Source organism: Myotis myotis, unplaced genomic scaffold (genome assembly GCF_014108235.1).
Source record: "Myotis myotis isolate mMyoMyo1 unplaced genomic scaffold, mMyoMyo1.p scaffold_m19_p_1, whole genome shotgun sequence".
Taxonomy (NCBI): Eukaryota; Metazoa; Chordata; class Mammalia; order Chiroptera; family Vespertilionidae; genus Myotis; species Myotis myotis.
Window position 1 is genome coordinate 7,724,280 of NW_023416313.1, and position 20,789 is coordinate 7,745,068.

General features: G+C 44.2%; 1 protein-coding gene and 1 non-coding gene across 4 annotated transcripts in view; one reads left to right on the top strand and one right to left on the bottom strand.

The window, feature by feature from the left end:
- The first annotated feature begins 790 nt into the window (after nt 1-790).
- Nucleotides 791-20,789, top strand: part of CD38 (CD38 molecule) — a 32,232-nt gene continuing 12,233 nt past the window's right edge. The window contains exons 1-5 of one of the 3 annotated variants that reach the window (XM_036329275.1): nt 791-855; nt 1,767-2,009; nt 10,427-10,465; nt 17,352-17,481; nt 19,642-19,777. In XM_036329275.1, the coding sequence (XP_036185168.1) occupies nt 839-855; nt 1,767-2,009; nt 10,427-10,465; nt 17,352-17,481; nt 19,642-19,777 (565 nt within the window). In that variant the 5' untranslated portion in view covers nt 791-838. Of the gene's footprint in view, nt 856-1,232; nt 2,010-10,426; nt 10,466-17,351; nt 17,482-19,641; nt 19,778-20,789 lie in introns of those variants that run through there. The other 2 variants (XM_036329296.1, XM_036329285.1) reach the window with 2 other exon arrangements.
- LOC118661184 lies at nt 14,656-14,762 on the bottom strand. Its single transcript, XR_004969186.1, has one exon. It is a non-coding gene; the product is annotated as a U6 spliceosomal RNA (small nuclear RNA).

A 20,789-nucleotide genomic window follows, 5' to 3' on the forward strand; every position in this document is an offset into this window, starting at 1 on the left:
TTTAATTTCCTGACCACTTCATGACACCCTGAGAACCTCTCTCATTTCCCGTTCCATCTGCTCTCCCAGGCTCCTGGAGCTTCCCCAGCACCCCGCCCACTCTCAGCAGGGACTTCTCATTTCACTGAGGAGCAACCAAAAGAGAATGTCCGAGGTCACCCCAGCAAGACCACTGACCTTCCAACCCCTAATGCCACGCGCTCTATCTTCCCTCTGAGGGGCGGCAGAACTCCCACCCACACCTCCCTGTGCCAAGGACCCTGAGAGAGGAGAGGCAGGGGATATCTGGGAAAAGCCACTCGGTTATTCATTGAACCACCACTTAGCGTGCTCGCTTCATGCCAGACATTTTCTAAGCACAACCCATGGAGGATAGAAAGGCACCCCCTTGCACATGCTCACAAAACAAGTAGGAATAGCGAACACTGACGGCATGCTTCCCATGTAGCAGGCATTACACGGAACATGCTGTCAATATGAACTCACTCCTCATAAAAACACCATGCAGTGGGTACTGGTATTGCCCCACTTTACATCTGAAGCACAGAGAGGCCAAGTAACTTACCCCATCTCGCCCAGCCATTGGGTGATGGAGCTAAGTTTGAACCCAGACCTTTACCAGGATGCCACTTAGGAGAAAGGATAAGTGGAGCCTTTAACAGGGGCCTGAGCAGGCCTTTGTCAACGCTAAGTAAACGGAGAGCATTGCTTTGCTGGTGAACCGCATTGTTTGTACAAAGGTGCCAAGGCAGGCATCCAGGAAGCAGTGTGGCTAAAGTGTAAAGTTCAAGACTGCCAAAGGGAGCTGGCCGAAAGGGGCAAGAGCACACAGTGTGTTATGAAGGCATCTGCAGGGTAAGTTGACGGTGGCTGCCTCCCCCTCCCGTTTATTTTTTATTATGAGGGTACGTTTATTATTGAGGACAGTGAAACAAGGAAGAGCTTAGCATAGAAGAAGCAACAGGAGAGCCTACGCAGGGCTGCTTTGGCTCTCTAGAAACCTTACAGGAAAGAAATGAGCGGAGGCGAGGCTGCTGTCAGCCTCCTGGGAAGCCAGAGAAAAGGGGGCCTCCATGGTTCTGGGAATTAGCCCTGGAGCAGCTGCCCCTGCCCATGGCTCCTCTGATTGCAAGCCTTGTGGCGTCCCTTAGCATTTAGAGGTGGGGGAAGGGAGGAGAGGCAGGGGATGTCTGGGAAAGGTGCAGGGGTGCTCCTGGGAGGGTCCTTTGTCTTGAGGGCTTCATCCCTCTCTTCAGGCAGGTCTCAGGGGAGGGTTTCAGCAGAATAGTCCTGTTTTCCAGGTGTGTTCTTTCAGACTCCTGGTTTCTTCTGATTGGTCCCAGTCAGGGCAGCAGGTCACTGGTCATCGCAGCTGGCCCTGGCGCTACTCACCTGGTTTTGCTGCTTTTCTGAGCCTGGAGCCTAGATGTCATCTCTAGGGAGGTGACCTGTAACTGGCTGTAAATTGCTGAGTTAGCTGTCGCAGTTTCTCCATTCCCCTTGTCAAGGAATTTTCCTAGCTTAGCTGACTCTCCCCTTGCTCAAGTCTTTTAAAGTCCTTCAAGTCCTCATTGGTCTGGCAGGCCAGGGAACTTCGAGGGAGGGGCTGTGGTGGGAAAGGAAGCCCAGAAAAGGCAAGCGAGAAATAAAGGGGAAGGTGCAGTTTTCGAAGGGGCAGCTCTCTCCACCCTTCCTGCTCAGCCTGGCCGGGCCTCTCCTCCCACTCGACCGGCTGACCCTGTAGTGGCCCCCATGTCCGACCACAGATTCAGCCCCGTGCCCGGGGAGGAACCCGGCTGCCACCTCTCCAAGAAAGCCAAGGTCTGTCTGGGCATCCTCCTGTGTGTCCTGGTGGCGGGGACGATCGTCGCGGTGGTGGTCGGAGTCCTGAAGTGGCCCCGGACGCCCCCGCACCGGGAGTGGAATGGGACGGGCACCACTCCCCATTTTTCGGAGATCGTCCTGGGCCGATGCTACACCTACACTCAGGTCCTGCGGCCAGAGCTGAGGTGAGCTGGCGTCTGGGGGGCACAGATGGGCGCGGCGCTGCGGCTGATGCGCGCGGCTGGGGCGCGGGGCGCTGTCTGGTGGCCCAAACAAAGCCTCTTCTGTTTCGGGTCCGCTGAGAGCCCGCCGGCTTGCCATTTCGCGCGCCCCTTGCAGGAGCGGGGAGCTGTGGCACGGAGCGTGTGCGCGGAGGCCAGCTCAGCTGTGAACACTTGGCAGAGATGACCGCCCTCTGGGCAAGGTGCCCGGAGCCCGGAGCCCGGGCCGTCCTGACCCTCAGCCCCGCTCGGCGCCCACGGCTGCAGGGACAGAAAACCAGCGCAGACGCGCACGCGGGGGAGGGGGTGGGGGGTGGGCGTTGTTGGCATTTTCTGCTTCTCATGGGTTTTCCGTTCGCGGTCTCTGACCTGAACATGCCCGGAAGGTTACAGGTGACACCTGCTTAAGTGGCTTGCAGAGCTTGACGTGACGGAATGGGGTCAGAAGGGCCAGACCTCTGAAATGAGCTTCATTCTTTAATAGAAAACAGCACCCCCAGCACCCCGAGTCCTCTTGCGCGCCTTGAAATGAATGTGATTAGAGAACTCATTTAACACGACAAAGCAAAACAGGAACAACTTTAACAATTGAGCTATAACTTAAAGGACAAGGTGAATCAGCTCAATGAATGGGTGAATGGGCCCAAACCCTGGAAGCACCACCCACATCAGGCCAAGGGACCAATGCCGAAGGTTCCTCGTGCCCCCTCCCCGCTGGCTGCTCATCTCTCTCCTAAGAGAACCAGTTTCTTGACTGCTGTTCCCAGGGCTTGGCTCCCGCCAGAGAACACATTTTTGCAGTTCTACTAGGGTAGAACACGCTGGGAAGCTACTGTTCGGGCTGCCAAAAGCGAGTTTGAGATGGCATACTTCTGCCTCCAAAATGCCTGCAGTCTGGGCTGGGAGCGGTGAGAGCTCTCCACTACCCACCCCCTGTTCCCCTGCCTCCGGAGGTGCTCAAGGGTTCGGTTCTCATGCAATACCCTAGGTTTTCAGCGCAAATTGTCCAAGTCCAAAGAGGGCCAGGGTCCCTTAAGTTTTGCTTACAAATAATTAACTAGTTAATTGAAGGAGAAACTAGAAGTTGAGGCTTTCTTTCAGGTTGTGACATTTAGTACTAATTAAATCAAGCGATATCCAATCCGAATTGCTAATGATAAAAGTGATAGTTTTTAATTTTCACCTTAATTTGACATTTTTAAATGTTTGCTGTTGTTCATCTTTGGCTAGCACATCCACATGGTAAGCAGGATGCACCACAGACTTTTCATGTTTGTCAGGATGTTTGCTCACTATTAAACACACATGCATGTACACATACCTAATCCAATAAAAGAGAAACATGCAAATTGATTGCACCTCTGCTACCCCCCAAACCACACAAACCAGCCAATCAGAGCGACTATATGCAAATTAACCAACCAAATTGGCAGCCAGGGAGCTGGAGCAAGCAGGAGGCCAAGCTTCCTGTCTGCCCTGGCTGGCTGTGGCCTCTGCTCAAGGAAACAAAGTTTCAATTATAGAAGACAAATAAATCCCAGATACCTGCTTCCAGCCAGCCTCCACTGGCAGCTTGGGTGGCTGGAGGCCGTGGCCAGCCTGCAAACAGCCATCAGCCCCTCACCCAGGATGGCCACACCCTCTTGGGGTGAGGGTCCCTGCTGGGGGGCTTGGCCAGCCTGCAAACAGCCATCAGCCCTTCACCCAGGCTGGCCAGGTACCACAGCAGGGACCCCCACCCTGAAGGGGCTGTGGCAAGCCTGCAAACAGTGATCAGGCACTCACCCACACTGTCCAGGCACCCCAGCAATACCCCCCTCCCTGAAGGGGTGTGGCCAGTCTGAAAACAGCCCTCAGCCCCTAACCCAGGCTGGCCAGGCACTTTAGCGGGGACCCCCACCCTGATCTGGGACACCCTTTAAGGCAAACCAGCCAGCCCCCACCTGTGCACCAGGCCTCTATCCTATATAGTAAAAGGGTAATATGCAAACTTACCCTAACAGCAGAAAGATGGGGAATGACTGGTCACTATGACACACACTGACCACCAGGGGGCAGACGCTCAATGCAGGAGCTGCCCCCTGGTGGTCAGTGCACTCTCACAAGGGGGAGCTCTGCTCAGCCACAAGCAAGGCTGATGGCTGCCAGTACAGTGGTGGTGGTGGGAGCCTCTCCTGTTCCTCAGCAGTGCTAAGGATGTCTGACTGCAGCTTAGTTCTGCTCCCCGCATCAAGTGGACATCCCCCGAAGGCTGCCGGGCTGCCAGAGGGATGTCTGATTGCCATCTTAGGCCCAATCCCCCGGGGAGCAGGCCTAAGCCAGCAAGTGGTCATCTCCTGAGGGGTCCTAGACTGTGAGAGGGCACAGGCAGGGCTGAGGGACCCCCCCTCCCACCACTGAGTGCACAAATTTTTGTGCACCGGGCCTCTAGTGTATACATATATATGTTCAACATATACCTGTGTATGCATGTACATATTTTCACAATATTGCCCTAACCGGTTTGGCTCAGTGGATAGAGCATTGGCCTGTGGACTGAAAGGTCCCGAGTTCGATTCTGGTCAAGGGCATGTACCTTGGTTGTAGGCACATCCCCAGTGGGAAGTGTGCAGGAGGCAGCTGATTGATGTTTCTCTCCTATCGGTGTTTCTAACTCTCTACCTCTCTCCCTTCCTCCCTGTAAAAAATCAATAAAATATATTTTAAAAAATTGGAAAGGAAGAAGTAAAGCAGTCATTATTTGCAGATGACATGATACTGTGTATAGAGAACCAAAATTCCACCAAAAAACTACTAGAATTGATAAATAAATTCAGTAAAGTTTCAGAATACAAAATAAATATGCAGAATTTAATTGCATGTTAATACACCAATAATGAACTATCAGAAAGGGAAATGAAGAAAGCAACCTCATTTACAATTGCATAACAAAATACCTTGTAATAAACTTAACTAAGGATGTAAAAGACCTGTACTCAGAAAATTATAAGACATTGAAGAAAGAAATTAAAGAAGATAGAAATAAATGGAAGCATATACCATGTTCATGGATAGGAAGAACTAACTAATATTATTAAAATGTTTATATAACTCAAAGCAATCTATAGAGTCAATGCAACTCCTGTCAAGATACCAATGGCATATTTCACAGAATTAGAAAAAATATTCCAAAAATTTATATGGAACCACAAAAAAACCCAAATAGTCACAGAAATCTTGAGAAAGAAGAACAAATTTGGAGGAATCATGCTACCTGATATCAAACTATACTATATATAATGCCATAGGAATAAAAAATAGCTTGTTACTGGCATAAAAGCAGGCATATAGATCAATGGAGCAGAACAGAGTCTAGAAATAAACCCACACCTTTATAGTCAATTAATATTTGACAAAGGATGCATAACATGCAATGGGGAAAAGATAATCTATTTAATCAATGGTGTGGGGTAAATTGGACATATATGTACAAAAGAATAAAACCATCTTCTTATACCATATACAAGAATAAACTCAAAATGGATTAAAGACTTAAATGTTAGACTCAAAACCATAAAAATCTTAGAAGAAAAAAGGCAGTAAAATCTCATATATTTATCATGGCAATATTTTCTTCTGATATATCTCCTTGGGCAAAGGAAACAAAAGAAAAATATATACAAATGGGACTATATCAAACTAAATAAAGTTTTTGCACAGCAAAGGAAATGATCAACAAAATGAAGAAACAACCCGCTTGAATGGGACAGCATATTCACTGATACATCTGAAAAGGAGTTAATACCCAAAATTTATAAAGAGAATTCAACACCAGGAGAATAAACAACCCAATTAAAAAATGAGCAAAGGACCTGAATAGACACTTCTCCAAAAAGGACATACAGATGGCCAAAAGACATGTGAAAAGATGCTCAATGTCACTAAGTAGCATAGAAATACAAATTAAAACCACAAGAAGATATCACCTCTCATGGGTCAGAATGGCTATCATCAATAAATCAACAAGCAACAAATGTTGTCAAGGGTGTGGAGAAAAGATAACCCTTGTGTATTGTTGGTGGGAACTGACTTATGACCCAATGATTCCACTTCTGGGAATATACCCAAAGAAAACCAAAACACTTATTCAAAAGACTGCATGCACTTCTATGTTCATTGCAGCGTTATTTACAATAGCCAAGATTTGGAAACTGCCCAAGTGTCCGTCAGTAGATGAGTGGATATAAACAGCTGTGGTACATTTACAAGAGGAATACTACTTGGCTGTAAAAAAAGAAGGAAATCTGAATAGACCTGGAGAGTGTTATGCTAAGTGAAATAAGCCACCCAGAGATGACAAATATTATATGATTTCACTTATATGTGGAATCTAATAAACAAAACAAACAAAATAGAAACAGACTCTCCAGGTTCACGTGGCTCAGTGGCTGAGTGTGACCTATGAACCAGGAGGTCACGGTATGAGTCCCGGTGAGGGCACATGCCTGGGTTGCAAGCTCGATTCTCAGTGTGGGGCGTGCAGGAGGCAGCTGATCAATGATTCTCTCTCATCATTGATGTTTCTATCTCTCTATTCCTCTCCCTTCCTCTCTCTAAAATCAATAAAAAATATATTTAAAAATAAAAATAAAAGAGAAGATAGTCTTACACAGCTTCAGAGATGTCTCCTCTTAGCAGACAACCCAGGTTTATGCCTACCCTAACCTCAATATAACATGAGCCGGGGTCCAGTCTCACAATCCTCAACACGGCAGAACACATAGATGCTGCTAATTGGTTAGAGTTGTTCCAAGCGATGACATCTACTTCCAGTGCTGCTTCAGAATCCTGGTGTTTGTCAGGAACGAGGGGTGTTAGGATGAGAAGCTGGATAAAGAAGTTCAAGGGCCTGGGGCTGCTTGGCTTGGAGAAATCTGACAGGAGATATTCAGGGTGTGCAGGTTCAAGAACAGTCTTGTTGCAAGGGTCAGATGTGTACTGTGTAGCTGTATAAGGCGGAATCAGAGCCCCAATTAGCAAAGAGTAGAGAATAGCAGCCACATTTGCACATATCATCGCAATTCAAATTCATTTGTTGAAGCAGAAGGTTCAAAAGTTTAAGAGCATGACTTCATAACCTGGAGAATCAACATGTGTCAAAGATTTATGAGTCAGGAAATGATAAAGTCAGTTCAAAGAACATTTGTAGGCACTAAGTATTTATAAGTACTTAAAAGGTAGCATTATAATTATATTTATAGGTTAGATATTAAGCTGGTTAATGTTCTACAAGGTAGTAAAATGCCATAGGCTTTGGGGATATCTTTCTTTTAAAAAAATATTTATTGTTCAGATTATTATAGATATTCCACTTCCCCCCTCCCCCCATAGTTCCCCTCCACCCAGTTCCCACCTCACTCCAGGCCTTCCCCTCACACACTGACCTCATCCACAGGTGTAAGCTCTTTGTCCAATTTCTTCCCGCAACCCCCACATCCCCTTCCCCCCGAGAACTGTCAGTCTGTTCCCTTTCCATGCCCCTGGTTCTATTACATTCACCAGTCTGTTCTGTTCATCAGGTTTTTTATTCATTTGATTTTTAGGTTCACTTGTTGATAGTTATGTATTTTTTGTCACTTTGTTGTTCATAATTTTTTATCTTTACCATATTCTTCTTCTTCCTCTTCTTAGAGAACACCCTTCAGCATTTCATATAAATCTAGTTTGGTGGTGATGAACTCCTTTAACTTTTTCTTGTCTGTGAAGCTCTTTATCTGACCTGCAATTCTAAATGATAGCTTTGCTGGGTAGAGTAATCTTGGTTGTAGGTTCTTGCTATTCATCACTTTGTATATTTCTTGCCATTCCCTTCTGGCCTGCATAGTTTCTTTTGAGAAATCAGCTGACAGTCGTATGGGTACTCCCTTGTAGGTAAACTAACTGTTTTTCTCTTGCTGCCTTTAAGATTCTCTCTTTGTCTTTTGCCCTTGGCATTTTAATTATGGTGTGTCTTTAATTATGGTGTGGTTCTCTTTGGATTCCTCATGTTTGGGGTTCTTTGTGCTTCCTGGACTTGTAAGTCTATTTCTTTCACCAGTTAGGGGAAGTTTTCTGTCATTATTTCTTCAAATAGGTTTTCAATATCTTGCTCTCTCTCAGGGATATCTTTCTTTAGGTCAGAAATTATCCACGTCTCTAACAGACAAGATCTTTAAGTTACCATCAAACTTCGGGAAGTTTGATAGTAAATAGCAAAGATATTCATTCTGCTAGATAATGATTTCTTAGATAAACCAGTAAAATACCTCTACTTCTCCCCCACCCCAAATTTCATTTTCTTCTTTCTTAGAGGCAAATAGTGCTACTTGTTTTTCCTTTATTTTTCCAGAAATGTTCTCTGAATATATAATTTTATATTCATTTCTCCCCACATATGCTCTCTTCTGTCTCACCACCCTCACACTTACCAATGTATCTTGATGATCAGTGTAGTCTCATTCTAAGTTACATAGAGTTCCATTCGATGGATTATTTTTGTTACCACAACCAGACTTGTATTGATGGACACTGGGGTGTTTTAAACCTTTGCAATATATTACAAAAATGCTGCATCAAAATCCTCATGTGTACAAGATAGAATCCTGGAAGTGGAATAACTAACTTAAAGAATAAAATGCCATTTTAATTTTGAAAACATAGCCAGCTTTCTCCTTATGCAGCAATTCTCTTCTTGAGGCAATGAGAGTTTCTATTTCCCCATAACTTCACTACAGAGATTGTTTTGAACTTTTTTATTATTTTCTGATTTTTATCAATGTTATAAGGGAAGATTTTATTGCAGTTTTATTTTAATTTGTCTTTATTTTGGGTTTTTTCCCTGTAGAATGAACTTTGCTTTTGCTAGCTAAATACCTAATACTCTGCCTGTCTCTCAGGAAGCACGCTGCATTTACTGAACAAGAGAATGGAAATCTAAAATAGATATAGTTGTATTTTATTAATATAAATATATGTTATAAGTTCATATTTATAACAATTGGATAGTATAATGGTGATAAATATATTTTAATAAGTATAAGAAATTGAAGTAAAGGGTTACAAGATTGTCACAGAATGATCAGACCCAGATGATATTTTGTAAAGTTGAATACCTGAAACCTGTATAATTTTATTAACCAATGCCACTCCAATTTATTTTTACTTTCTCAATAAAAAAAAAAATAATTTGTTTTGCTTTGCAATTTTAGGATAATTTTCATTCCAACAGATAAATACCAAGGAACTGGCTTAGTATTATAGGAGAAACATGCTCAGGCTTGGAATGGGGATAAAAGGTGAGAGTTTAAATGGATACATTTTAGGATATTGTTTTCTTTTCTTTTCTCTTTAATATATTTTTATTGATTTCAGAGAAGAAGGGAGAGGGAGAGAGAGAGATAGAAACATCAATTGTGAGAGAGAATCATTGATCGGCTGCCTCCTGTACAACCCCTACTGGGGATCCAGCCAGCAACCCAGGCATGTGCCCTTGACCGGAATCGAACCCAGTGTCCTTCAATCCACAGCCCGAGGCTCTATCCACTGAGCCAAACCAGCTAGGGCAGGATATTGGGTTTATTTTTTTTTATGATACACTCAAAATATGTTTTTCCCAAGAACTTTCCTGAAATAAATTCACAAAGTACGTTATCTGACAATAATCTAGGAATCAATAACAGAAAGATTGGCATTGCATTTGGAAATTAAAACAGCTCTTGACATGACTTCCTTGATGATAATTCAGATGCTTAGTTCTCCATCTTCGTATTCCTGGACTGAGCAAGAGCATCTGGCACAGTTAATAACTTCTTTCTGCTTAATATACTTTCTTCACTCAACTTCCAGCACAACCCAATCTTCTGCTTTTTGTCCTATATCCCTGGTTGTACTTTTCCAGTGGTTTCTCCTTCCAATCTCTTATGTCGGAGTGTCCCAACACTCAGTTCTGGTCATCTTCTTTTCTTTGTCTTTCGGCTGCTTTGGATAGTCTCACAGCTTTATTTCCCCTGAACTTCAGGCTCATATACCTCTATGCTTATTCCACAGCTTCACTTGCATGTTTAATAGACATTTAAAACTCTGTATGACCCAAATTGAATTCCTGATCAAAGCCACCTCCATCCAAAGCCTTCTTCATCCCAGTTATCAGCAACTCCATTCTTCCATTGTCTCAGGTCCCAAACCTTGGAATTATCATTGACTCCTTATTTCTCTAACACCCCACATCCAGCTCCTTAGGAAATTGCAATGAATCCAGAATCTACTACTTCTCACCATTGTCACTGCCACCACACTGATCTAAATCACCATCAGCACCTGCCAAGATTACTGGCCTACCTACCTCTGCCCTTTCCTTCTTTCAGACTATACTCGACAAAGCAACCTGAGAAATCCTTTGAAACGTAAGTAATATCATGTATCGCCTGTGCTCAGAATTCTCCATGGCTTTACAGTTCACCATGAGTAGAAGCCAAATTCCTTGCAATGACTTATGAAACCTGCCCAGTCCAATATTGTTATCCTTCTGACTTCATTTCCATCTACTCTCCATTTTGTTCACTATGTTTCAGCCACACTGGCTTCCTTGGCATTTCTTGAACATATCAGGCATCAGGGTCTTTGGTATGGCTGTTCTTTCTGCCCAGAATGCTATTCCCTTGGATGTCTGTATGACAAAGTCTCTCACTTCCTTTAATTCTTTGCTCAAATGACATCCACTGCCCACCCTGTTTAATGCTGAATATTGCCACCTCTTTCTGTATCACTCCTGACCCCCTGATCCTACTCTACTTTTAGTTTTTTCCATGGATTTCAAACATGTCTAGGGTATTCTGTAACTTGTTTATTGTTTAGAGTCTTGCTCTGATAGAATGTAATCTCCCACAAGGACTGGTGTCCTACATGCCCATAAATGTGCTTAGCACATACTATATTCTCAATAAATATTGTCCAGATTAATGAATTAATGAGTTCTAAGCTTTCCTTTGGCCTGAAGAGTTTTCTGATTTTAATTCTGCTGAGAAAATCCCAAGTGCCTTAACGAATCTCACGAATCGCTCACCTCTGCCACAAGGTGGCAGTCTTTGCCTTAAATACTGACTCCAGTAGCCTCAAATTTGAGAACTAATGGAGGTAACCTTCCTGTTTTCTTTGGGCCAAGACAACCTGTCCTGAAGGACTTGTCAGCAGGAATATTCATCGAATGTGTGCAAGTGCCCCTCGAGATCTAAGAGCTTTTAGGATTTAGGGTGTGTGAGCTTTCCCTGGAGAACAACACATTATGAATGCGATGTTGCTTTACTGACAGGGACTTGAAATATAATTGCTAGTGGGAAGGGTTTAGGTTTAGAGAGAGAGGACAGCATAGTGTCATGAAACCTGAAGTAGTTGACAACATACCACCTGGATTTAACCACCAAATATATCTGCTTTTCCACCTTAGCATGGATGTCAGAACATAAGACTTTAACCCTTTCTGCCCCATCCCTCTCGCCCCATTCACTCTATACATTGCCTGGGAATAACTGTGCCCCATTCTGGTCTTCAAATTATCATGTTGGGAAATGACAACCCCTCTGGGGTCTGAGGGCCTCACTTCTGTTAGGAACAGCCTCGTTATGAGACCAGTGCATTGAGTTTAAATTTCCTGTGGGAGGCAGCATTATCAGAACTAATCAAATCACCTCACACCTGCCAGAATGGCTACCATGCACAAATCAACAAATGACAAGTGCTGGCAAGCATGAGGAGAAGAGGGAACCCTAGTACACTGGGAATGCAGACTGGTGCAACCACTATGGAAAATAGTATGGAAGTTCCTCAAAAAATTAAAAATGGAGCTGCCATTTGACTCAGTGTCCCACTTCTAGGAATATATCCTAAGAAGCCCTAAACACCAATATGCACCCCTGTGTTCATAGAAGTATTACTTATAATAGCTAAGCTCTGGAAACAGCCCAAGTGCCCATTAGTAGATGAATGGATAAAAACGCTGTAGTACATTTACACTATGGAATACTATGCAGCTGTAAAAAAAGAAGGATTTCTTACCCTCTGAGACAGCATGGATGGGCCCAGAGAGTATCATGCTAAGTGAAATAAGCCAGTCAGAGAAAGACGAATATCACATGATCTCACTTATATGTGGAATCTAAGGAACAAAAACTGATGAACAAAATAGAAAAAAAAAAAAGAGAGAGGGTGACTTCTGGAGGATAGGGTAAGTGAGGAATCGTCTGGGGTCTTTTGGAAGGAGCAGAGTAGTAGGAAGGGGAGGATGGAACATTGACCTAGAATCCTGACATTTGCGCTCAGCCCACACTGCAAGCAGAACACTGCTATTAGGCTAAGACTCCAGCTCAGCAAGAAAACTTATTAACAAATGGAGACTTTCAGAAGCTGTTCCTGGCGTTTCTGCCAAACATAGGCACTGACTAAGGCATGCTGATTTCCCCAGACCTTTGATTCTTTACATCCCATCCAAGACTGCCTATTATCATCAATGTCCCTGACCCAAGACCACCAGGAACACACTGCAGATGAGTAAGGTTGGGCTTTCTGGCTCTTTGCAAGGAGAATGAGCACTCATTGTGGGGATCCATGGGGTCAGGGACAGTTCAGTTCAAAAATGTTAGAAAGGACTTACAGGATTTGGGCTTGTTTTATGAGATGTTTGAGGAAGTTTCCAGGAGGTTGGTTTTGCATGGATGCTGCCAGGAAGCAGAAGGGATGAGGGTAATTCTGTGATCGGTGTCAAAACTAATCAAATCAGCCAGGCTGGAGGAATGGAGCAGAGCTGAAGCTGTCATTGGCAAAGAAGCAGCAGGCACTATATTTGCTACAATAAAAAGATGTTTGGTCATTTTTCTTTGGTTTGGACATTGTTTTTACCTGTAGACATTGCCATCTATTGTAGTCACACAATGACCACATCTGATGTTGGCGTCCTTAAATTATGTTCAGTAGAAGAATATCAAAGCCACCTGGCAAGTGCCAGGGATTGTGTTTCCCTTTTTCATCTCCAGCATCTCCACATACCACCTTGCGCACTCTAGGTCCCAGGGAGGAAGGAGAGGCAGCTAGCTAGTGATGTCGTTACTTAATTTGGGAAGAGGGACAGTCCTGGGGAAAGACGGAAGGCAAGTGAGCTGGTCTAGTCTCCTTGTCAACAGGACTTCCAGGTAGATCCACTAACGATATTTGCTAGAACAAAGAGACCTGTCTCTGTGTCTTGAGTACCCTTTGCCAGAGGCCCTTGATTCAAGGATTACTCATTGAAAACAAATTCAGAATCTGTAGACATGAGTTCCTGGGAAGCCATGCAAAGTGCAGAGCTCTCTGGGGAATACAACGGAGAAGTTCCATCATTTCAGTCCCTTTGGCTGTGTGAGGAGCCTTACACCACCTCACTGGGTGACTTGTCTATTTTTCTGGGCCAGGCAGGTATATCTCATATAGAAAGGCAGTCCAGGATCCAGGAGGGATGTAGGATGTGGTGCCTTTTCCTTTCTCTGTCTCAGCCTCTCAGTTACTTGTCTCCTTGGCATTTTAAAGTTTGAGTCTGGGTATGATCTGTGATTTGTGAGAGTGCCATTTGACAATGAGTCTTCCTAAAGGAAGTCTTTAAAGTAGAGAGAATGCTCCGCTGGAAGATGTCCGTGTCCCTACGCCATCCCAACCCTTCTAGTCTACTGTTGATGCTTACTATTGAGTTCTTTATAGCAGTGATGTCATTTTTCATTTCTTCTTGGTTCTTCTTCATTTCCTCTTGGTTCCTACACATATTGTTGAATTTGTCTTCTATTCTTTTCATCCACCTTATGACCATTTCTCTGAATTCTTTCTCTGACAGGTTGCTTGCCTCCATTGCCTCCATTTCGTTTATTTCCTTTTCTGGTGATGCCTGTTTTTCTTTCATATGCGGGCTGTTTATTTGTCTCCCCATGATCTCTCTTCTCCAGGTGTTTGGTTATGTAGTTCTCTCTCTGCTGCGTTGATTTAAAGGCACAAAATACAACACAACAAGGCACAACACACAAGACACTGAACACAAATGTAATCACGATACTAATAACCCCAAATAAAGGTGACCACCAGAGCAAAGAGAACTAGGGGATAAGGAAAAAAGAAGAGAAAAAGAAAAAAGAGAAAAAGAAAAGAAAAGGAGTGCAAAAATGAAGTTGGAAAAAGGAAAAGAAAAGAAAGAGAATGAAATAGAAGAGGGGAAGAAACTATTTAGATGGGGAGAAAACTCCAATAGAACAGCCACTAATCCCAACAAATTCCAGCAACAGATCCCTAGAGATGAATGCAAACTACAAACAACAACTAATATCAAGCGAGGTGAGGGAACACAGAAGCAAAAAAAATAACCGGGGGGGGGGGGGGGGGAAGGGAAGCCAACAGAAAAATAAAAAGAAAAAGCAAAACAATCTCACAAACAAGCATAAAAAAACCCAATATACTCAACAATCAAGCAAACAACAAAATGACAGAGAGAAAAAAAAATTTGGATAGCGACGAAAGAGAAGAGAGAGGTGTATATGGATTTAGAGCAGGGGATTGGAAATTAGATATATAAGTAGGGTGAAATAACAATATGGAACGCTTCACCAATTTGCGTGTCATCCTTGCTCAGGGGCCACGCTAATCTTCTCTGTATCGTTCCAATTTTAGTATATGTGCTGCCGAAGCAAGCACGCCATCCCAACCCTTACTTCACATCATTAGGCCTTGAGAAGTGGGTGGGGCACAATGCTAAGTCTTGCTTGGTTATTGTCTTTAACTGGTTGAGGGATGAGAAAAGACACTGCATAGACAAAAAATGCGGGGAGGGCAACCAAGGGCGCTTGGGCCTGAGGTTCCCATGCTCTAAGACATTCCATGGTTCTCAAATGTTTGGTTTAATTGCTCAAGCAACTTAATAAGAACATGAAAGTTGTTTTGACCCCTGAGGGTAATCTATGCTTATTATAAAAAGTATAAACATGATGTTAGGAAGCAATTCTTATATACCTAGTAACTAAATTTAGCTATCTTTATAACATGGTTTAATTACTATGTTTTTTTTCCTTCAATTTTTAAAAATTGGTGGCAATCATACCATATTTTCATTTTAAAATTTAACCCTTCTTTTTGGATAATTCATGCATCCATTTTTGTTTTGAACCAACAATAAAGAAAACTATAAGGCAAACGTGTAAGTTCCCCTTATTCCTCTTCCCAGAGACAACCCCAGTTACCAGGGTGCTACTCAGCCTTTCTTCTATTTTCTGTAAGTGGAAGTCTACTTTTCTCACTCAGTGGAAAATAGCCACTCACCAAGCTATCCCAAGCTGTGAATAAGCACATCATTCAAAGGCTGCTTTATAGTCCACTGGGCAGAGGCACCCTAAGAAGCCTCCCCTCCTCCTTGGCTGCACATCTCTACTCATTCTGGACCCCATCGAAGGAAGCAAAGCCAGAGAGTGGTCAAATAGAAACTCACAGTGGTTACAAATACAGATGGATTTACCATGTCACAGCAACTGGAGGAGCAAACAAAGGCAGAACCTTTTCAAAGTGAAGATACTGAGTCACTCAGCCAAGGCCTTTTGTTGAACCCTGTTTCTGTCCTCTGTGGTAGAAAATTAGAACATGTTCTACTGTTTATTGTGTTCTCAGATTTTAGTGCCTCGGGCAAGTCACCAGTGCTGTAACTGTAATTAATTCTGTTCTTTCTCTGTCCTATACTGTGATAATAGTGGTTAAAGGGTAGAAATAGCACATACTTATCTTTACAGCCCTGTGCCCATTGTGAGGCTCTAATGGGCTCGGGGTGAGTATCTACACTAAGAAAAGAGAAACATGCAAATTGGTGTCACTACACTACACCCACCAGCCAATCAGATAAGTATGTAAATTAACCCAACAAAGGTGGCAGTTAATTTGCATATGCAGGCAGAAAGCAAAGACTGAAGACAACGTAGAAGGAAGCCAAGTGCTGCAGAAGGGAGCAAAGCTGCAGGGAAGCAAGCAGGGTGGCGGAGACGAGAGGGAAACAAGCTGGCAGCGGAGGTGGGAGGGAAGCCCACCTCGGCGGGTTTTGCTCCCTTCTCTGCTTCGCTCCAGCTACAGGAAGCCCTATTCTTGCAGGAATCTTCCTGCAATGGGCCGCTAGTTTGTGGAATAAAAGAGTGGGTGGAAGAAGCAACTAAGTGTCATGACGGATGAATGGATAAACCACTGCAGTATGCACGTACAATGGAATGTTACTCGACCTTAAAAAGGCAGGAAATCCTAGCACATGCACAACATGGAAGAACCCTGAGGACAGTATGCCCAGTGAAAAGAAAAGCCAGACACGAAAAGAAAAATACCTTATCTGAGGTACCTACTATAGTCAAATTCATGAGGCAGAAAGTAAACGTGTTATTATCCCCTTTTATAGATGAAGAAACTGAGGCTGGAGAAATTGAATAGCCTGCCTTGGAAGGCGATGCTTTCCCACCACCAGGGGCTGTTTAAAGGGGACCTGGAGTGAAAATTTCTATTTCAGATCATTTTCTCCTGTGGGGCCCACTCAGTTTTCCAGAGTGATTTTTCAGAACAAAAATCAAATGAGGCCACTTTCATGCTTAAAACCATCCAATGACTTCCCATGGTAATTAAAGTACAATTTGAAATTTTTTCTTTGGTCCCAAAGGCCCAAATCATCTGCCTCTCAATTATTTTTTTGACTTGATTTCGCACCATATCACACCTTCCCTTGTTTCTTTACACTGCAGTGATGCTGTTGATCTCTCAGTTCCTCAAAATCAGCAAGGTTTTTCTGCCTCAGGACCTTTGCTCATGCAGGACCCTTGGGCTGGAATGCACTTTTCCCCATCCTTTAGCCTCAGCTTACATGATCTCTCAGGGAGACTGCTCCTGACCAGCCTTCCTAGAGTGGTCATCACTTCTATCTTCTGCTGTCATCCATCCCTGCTGATTTTCTGCATATTAATAATCATCTGTACTTACTTCGTTAGCTTATTTGCTTGTATGTGTACTGTCTGCCTCTCTTACCTGAGAGTGAGCTTCATGAAGGCAGGGACTTTGTGGGGCAGGAATGGTCATGCTCACCCACAAAAATGTTGTACAGCTTAGACGAGACCCTTTATAGGAACTACGTGGCATTCAGTAGATGCCTCCTACATGAGATATTCGTGGGGTTGGGGGGGTGGGGGGGATGGGGTAACTATGCTCCAAAAGTATGTTCGAAATCTAATTATTCATGCTTCACTCTATTTTCCATGTTTTATCTCACAGACATAAAGACTGCGGACAGATAGGGAAGGCATTCATGAATGCATTCCTTTCCAAGGATCCTTGTAACAGTTCAGAGCAAGACTACCAGCTGCTGCTGAAGCTGACCAATCAAACCACACCCTGCCACACGGTAACTAGGTCAAGTTCTTGGTTTTAGAACTGAGGCTGAAAGCCAGAGGGAAGAGGTCACAGGACCAAAGATTGACCAGGATGAGGGAGGAGGGAAATCTGGACATAAAAATGCAGGTGGGGCCCTAACTGGTTTGGCTCAGTGGATAGAGCATCAGCCTGCAGACTGAAAGGTCCCAGGTTCGATTCCGGCCAAGGGCATGTATCTTGGTTGCGGGCACATCCCCAGTAGGAGGTGTGCAAGAGGCAGCTGATCGATGTTTCTCTCTCATTGATGTTTCTAACTCTCTATCCCTTTCTCTTCCGCTCTGTAAAAAAGTCAATAAAATATATTTTTAAAAAAAGAAAAGAAAAGAATGTAGGTGTGGTTGGTAGGGATGGCGTTTGTGGGGCTCATGGGAGAATAGGATGTGAGTAGGATTTCGGGCATTGGGGGAAGGGAGGTAAGAGAGAAATGGGATCACCCAAAGAGGAAAGGACACTTGGTTAAAAATCAGGCAAAACAAACAAACAAACACACAAACAAAACAACAACAACAAAGACCCCAACAGGAAACCCAATCCAAACCAAACAAAAAGAACCCAACTTTAGCTAATTACAAAACTCTCCCTGACCTCTGGTGATAAGAACAACAACTAAAACAAAACAGCAACAACAAGACAACAACTGCCACTTTTGCACTTGCTGTCTTGTGAAACAAGCAGATCTGGTGCTACCCCCCCCCCCTCTATTTCGCCAAAACAATTTTGTCCATGCATTGTTCTGGGAGAAAAGTGTTCTTTGTTTCTCAAAGAGCTTTTTGAGAAAGTGAATCCTTGGGGGTAGGTGACCAGTTGAAATGGCATGAGATTTGGAGCCTGGGTTTTAATACTTTGAGTGAATCTTTTCTGAAGTCAGCATTGGCGGTGAAAATTCAACCTGCCCCCAGTCATCTTTGTGAAGCCCTTAAGCTGGATGACAGCCTCTCCTCCTCCCAGGGGTAGAGCTGGAATTCCTGGAGCAGGAGACCTCACCCAAAAGAGGTGCCTGGTACACAGACACCTGGGTGACACTGTTGAAGGAGGGACTGCACCAGGCATGGGACAGAGCACTTTATTTGCATTGTCTCATTTAATCCTTCAGCATCTGAGAGCTTCTTACAATTATTTTTGTTACCATTGTACAGATGGGGAAAGTGAGGCTTTGGGAGGCTGTGGGTGTCCCAGGTCAGACAGCGAATCAGCAGTGATGCTGGGCTTCAAACCACACTCTCCACAGCCTCCGAGTTTGAGTGAATAGATTCATGGAGCTGAAGAGCATTCTGAAATTTGATTGTTTGTCCCTTATAAGAGATCCTGAAAAAACCCTCCCTGTATTTGCCCTCCTCCTCCTCCTCCTCCTCCTCCTCCTCCTCCTCCTCCTCCTCCTCCTCCTCCTCCTCCTCCTCCTCTTCTTCTTCTTCTTCTTCTTCTTCTTCTTCTTCTTCTTCTTCTTCTTCTTCATAAGAGAGAATTGGGAAAGGATACAGGGGAATACTGAGCTCTTTGAGAAACAAAGAACACTTTTATCCCAAAACAATGCATAGACAAAATTGTTTTGCAGACAAATTTAGGAATCTTGTAACTTCATAATGTCTCCTCCAGATGTGGTCCGAGTCTATGTTCAGTATAAGATTTTTATCAATGGCTTTAAGACTTTTTTTTTACTGCAACCCAGAATGATAAGCTCGTTTCACACTGTGGCCTAGAACACACACACACACACACACACACACACACACACACACACACACACACACAGGGAAAGCAGCGATGCACTGAACATCACATAGCCTGGCTAGAAGTATTTCACTGATATTTTCTCTGTTTGTCTTCCATTTAAAAAGATGTGGACTAGGTTTTCTTTTTGCTTACTAAATTGATCTCAGGAGCAGTTTGTGATGCCTGGCTGGTGTTGCTCAGTGGTTGAGTATCAACCCCCTGAACCAAGAGGTCCCCAGTTGGATTCCCAGTCAGGACACATGCCTGGTTTGTGGGCTCTATCCCAATAGGGGCATGCAGGAGGCACTGATGGATGATTCTCTCCGATTGATGTTTCTATCTCTCTATCTCTCTCCCTCTCTCTCTTAAAAAAATCAATAAAAACATATTTTAAAAATAATGTGTGTTTTTTCTTCCTTAGAATGTCTTTTGGAGCAAATCAAATCAGCTAGCTCACCAGTACACCAGGGTGCGGCAGGATATGTTCACGCTGGAGGACACACTGATGGGCTACATTGCTGACGGCCTCGACTGGTGTGGAGATGCAGGCTCCTCTGGTGAGGATGGGGGTCATTGGGATCATCCAGGGATGGCAGGGTGAAGGAGCCCTGAGTTCTGCTGGGGGCCCTGAAAGGTCAGTGTGGAGGATGGGCCCCAGGTACCCACCCTGATGCCATCTAACCCCCCAATAACAACTCAGCCTGATGTAAAATAGTCTTTTTAAAAAACATTTTTTTTTATTGATTTCAGAGAGAGAGAGAGAGAGAAAAAAAAACATCAATGATGAGAGAGAATCATTGATTGCCTGCTTCCTGCACACCCCCAACTGGGGACCAAGATTATAACCTGGAAATGTGCCCTGACGGGGAATTGAACTGTGACCTCCTGGTTCATAGGTCAATGCTCAACCACTGAATCTCCAAGGCTGGGCTGAAATAGTGTTCTTTAGACCAACTCACGTGGTCATTCTTTCTTTTCTACCCCCATCACACTCCCTGAGCCCAGCGCTTTAACACAGTTTTTGCTGGGACTGTTCTAACAGCCTCACTGCCCACTCCTCAGTCAGCCTCCACGATCAGCCTCCATGGCTACCAAGGATTCTTTCCGTCTCTACTCTACAGCCTAAATAGCGATCTTTTGCCTCAGGGATAAGGCCCAAATTCCTCAGCATGGCCTGCCTCTCTCTTTCAGATATCTCATCTTCCAAGTTCCCGTCCCCATCCCTCCTGCTCTGGTGGTGCGAGCCTAACCCACGAGGCGGTTTCACACCCCCGGGTCTTTGCACAAACTCTCTGCATGGAGCACCTTCTTCTCTCTCATCTGTCTGAGGACTCTTACTCATCCTTCAAAATCAAGTTCAGCATCAACCTTTCCTAATGGTGCTGCACACCACCCCCAACCCCAGTGGATCTTTCTCTGATTTATTCGATTATGCTGGATCCAGGGGGTCTCTGGCGACAGGGCTTCTGTCTAATTCATCTCTATCCCCAGGACTTAATGCTCCAGTGCTTGTGCTGGAGAATGAACAGGTAAAGAAAATGCGGCATGTGTGTGTATATATATATATAT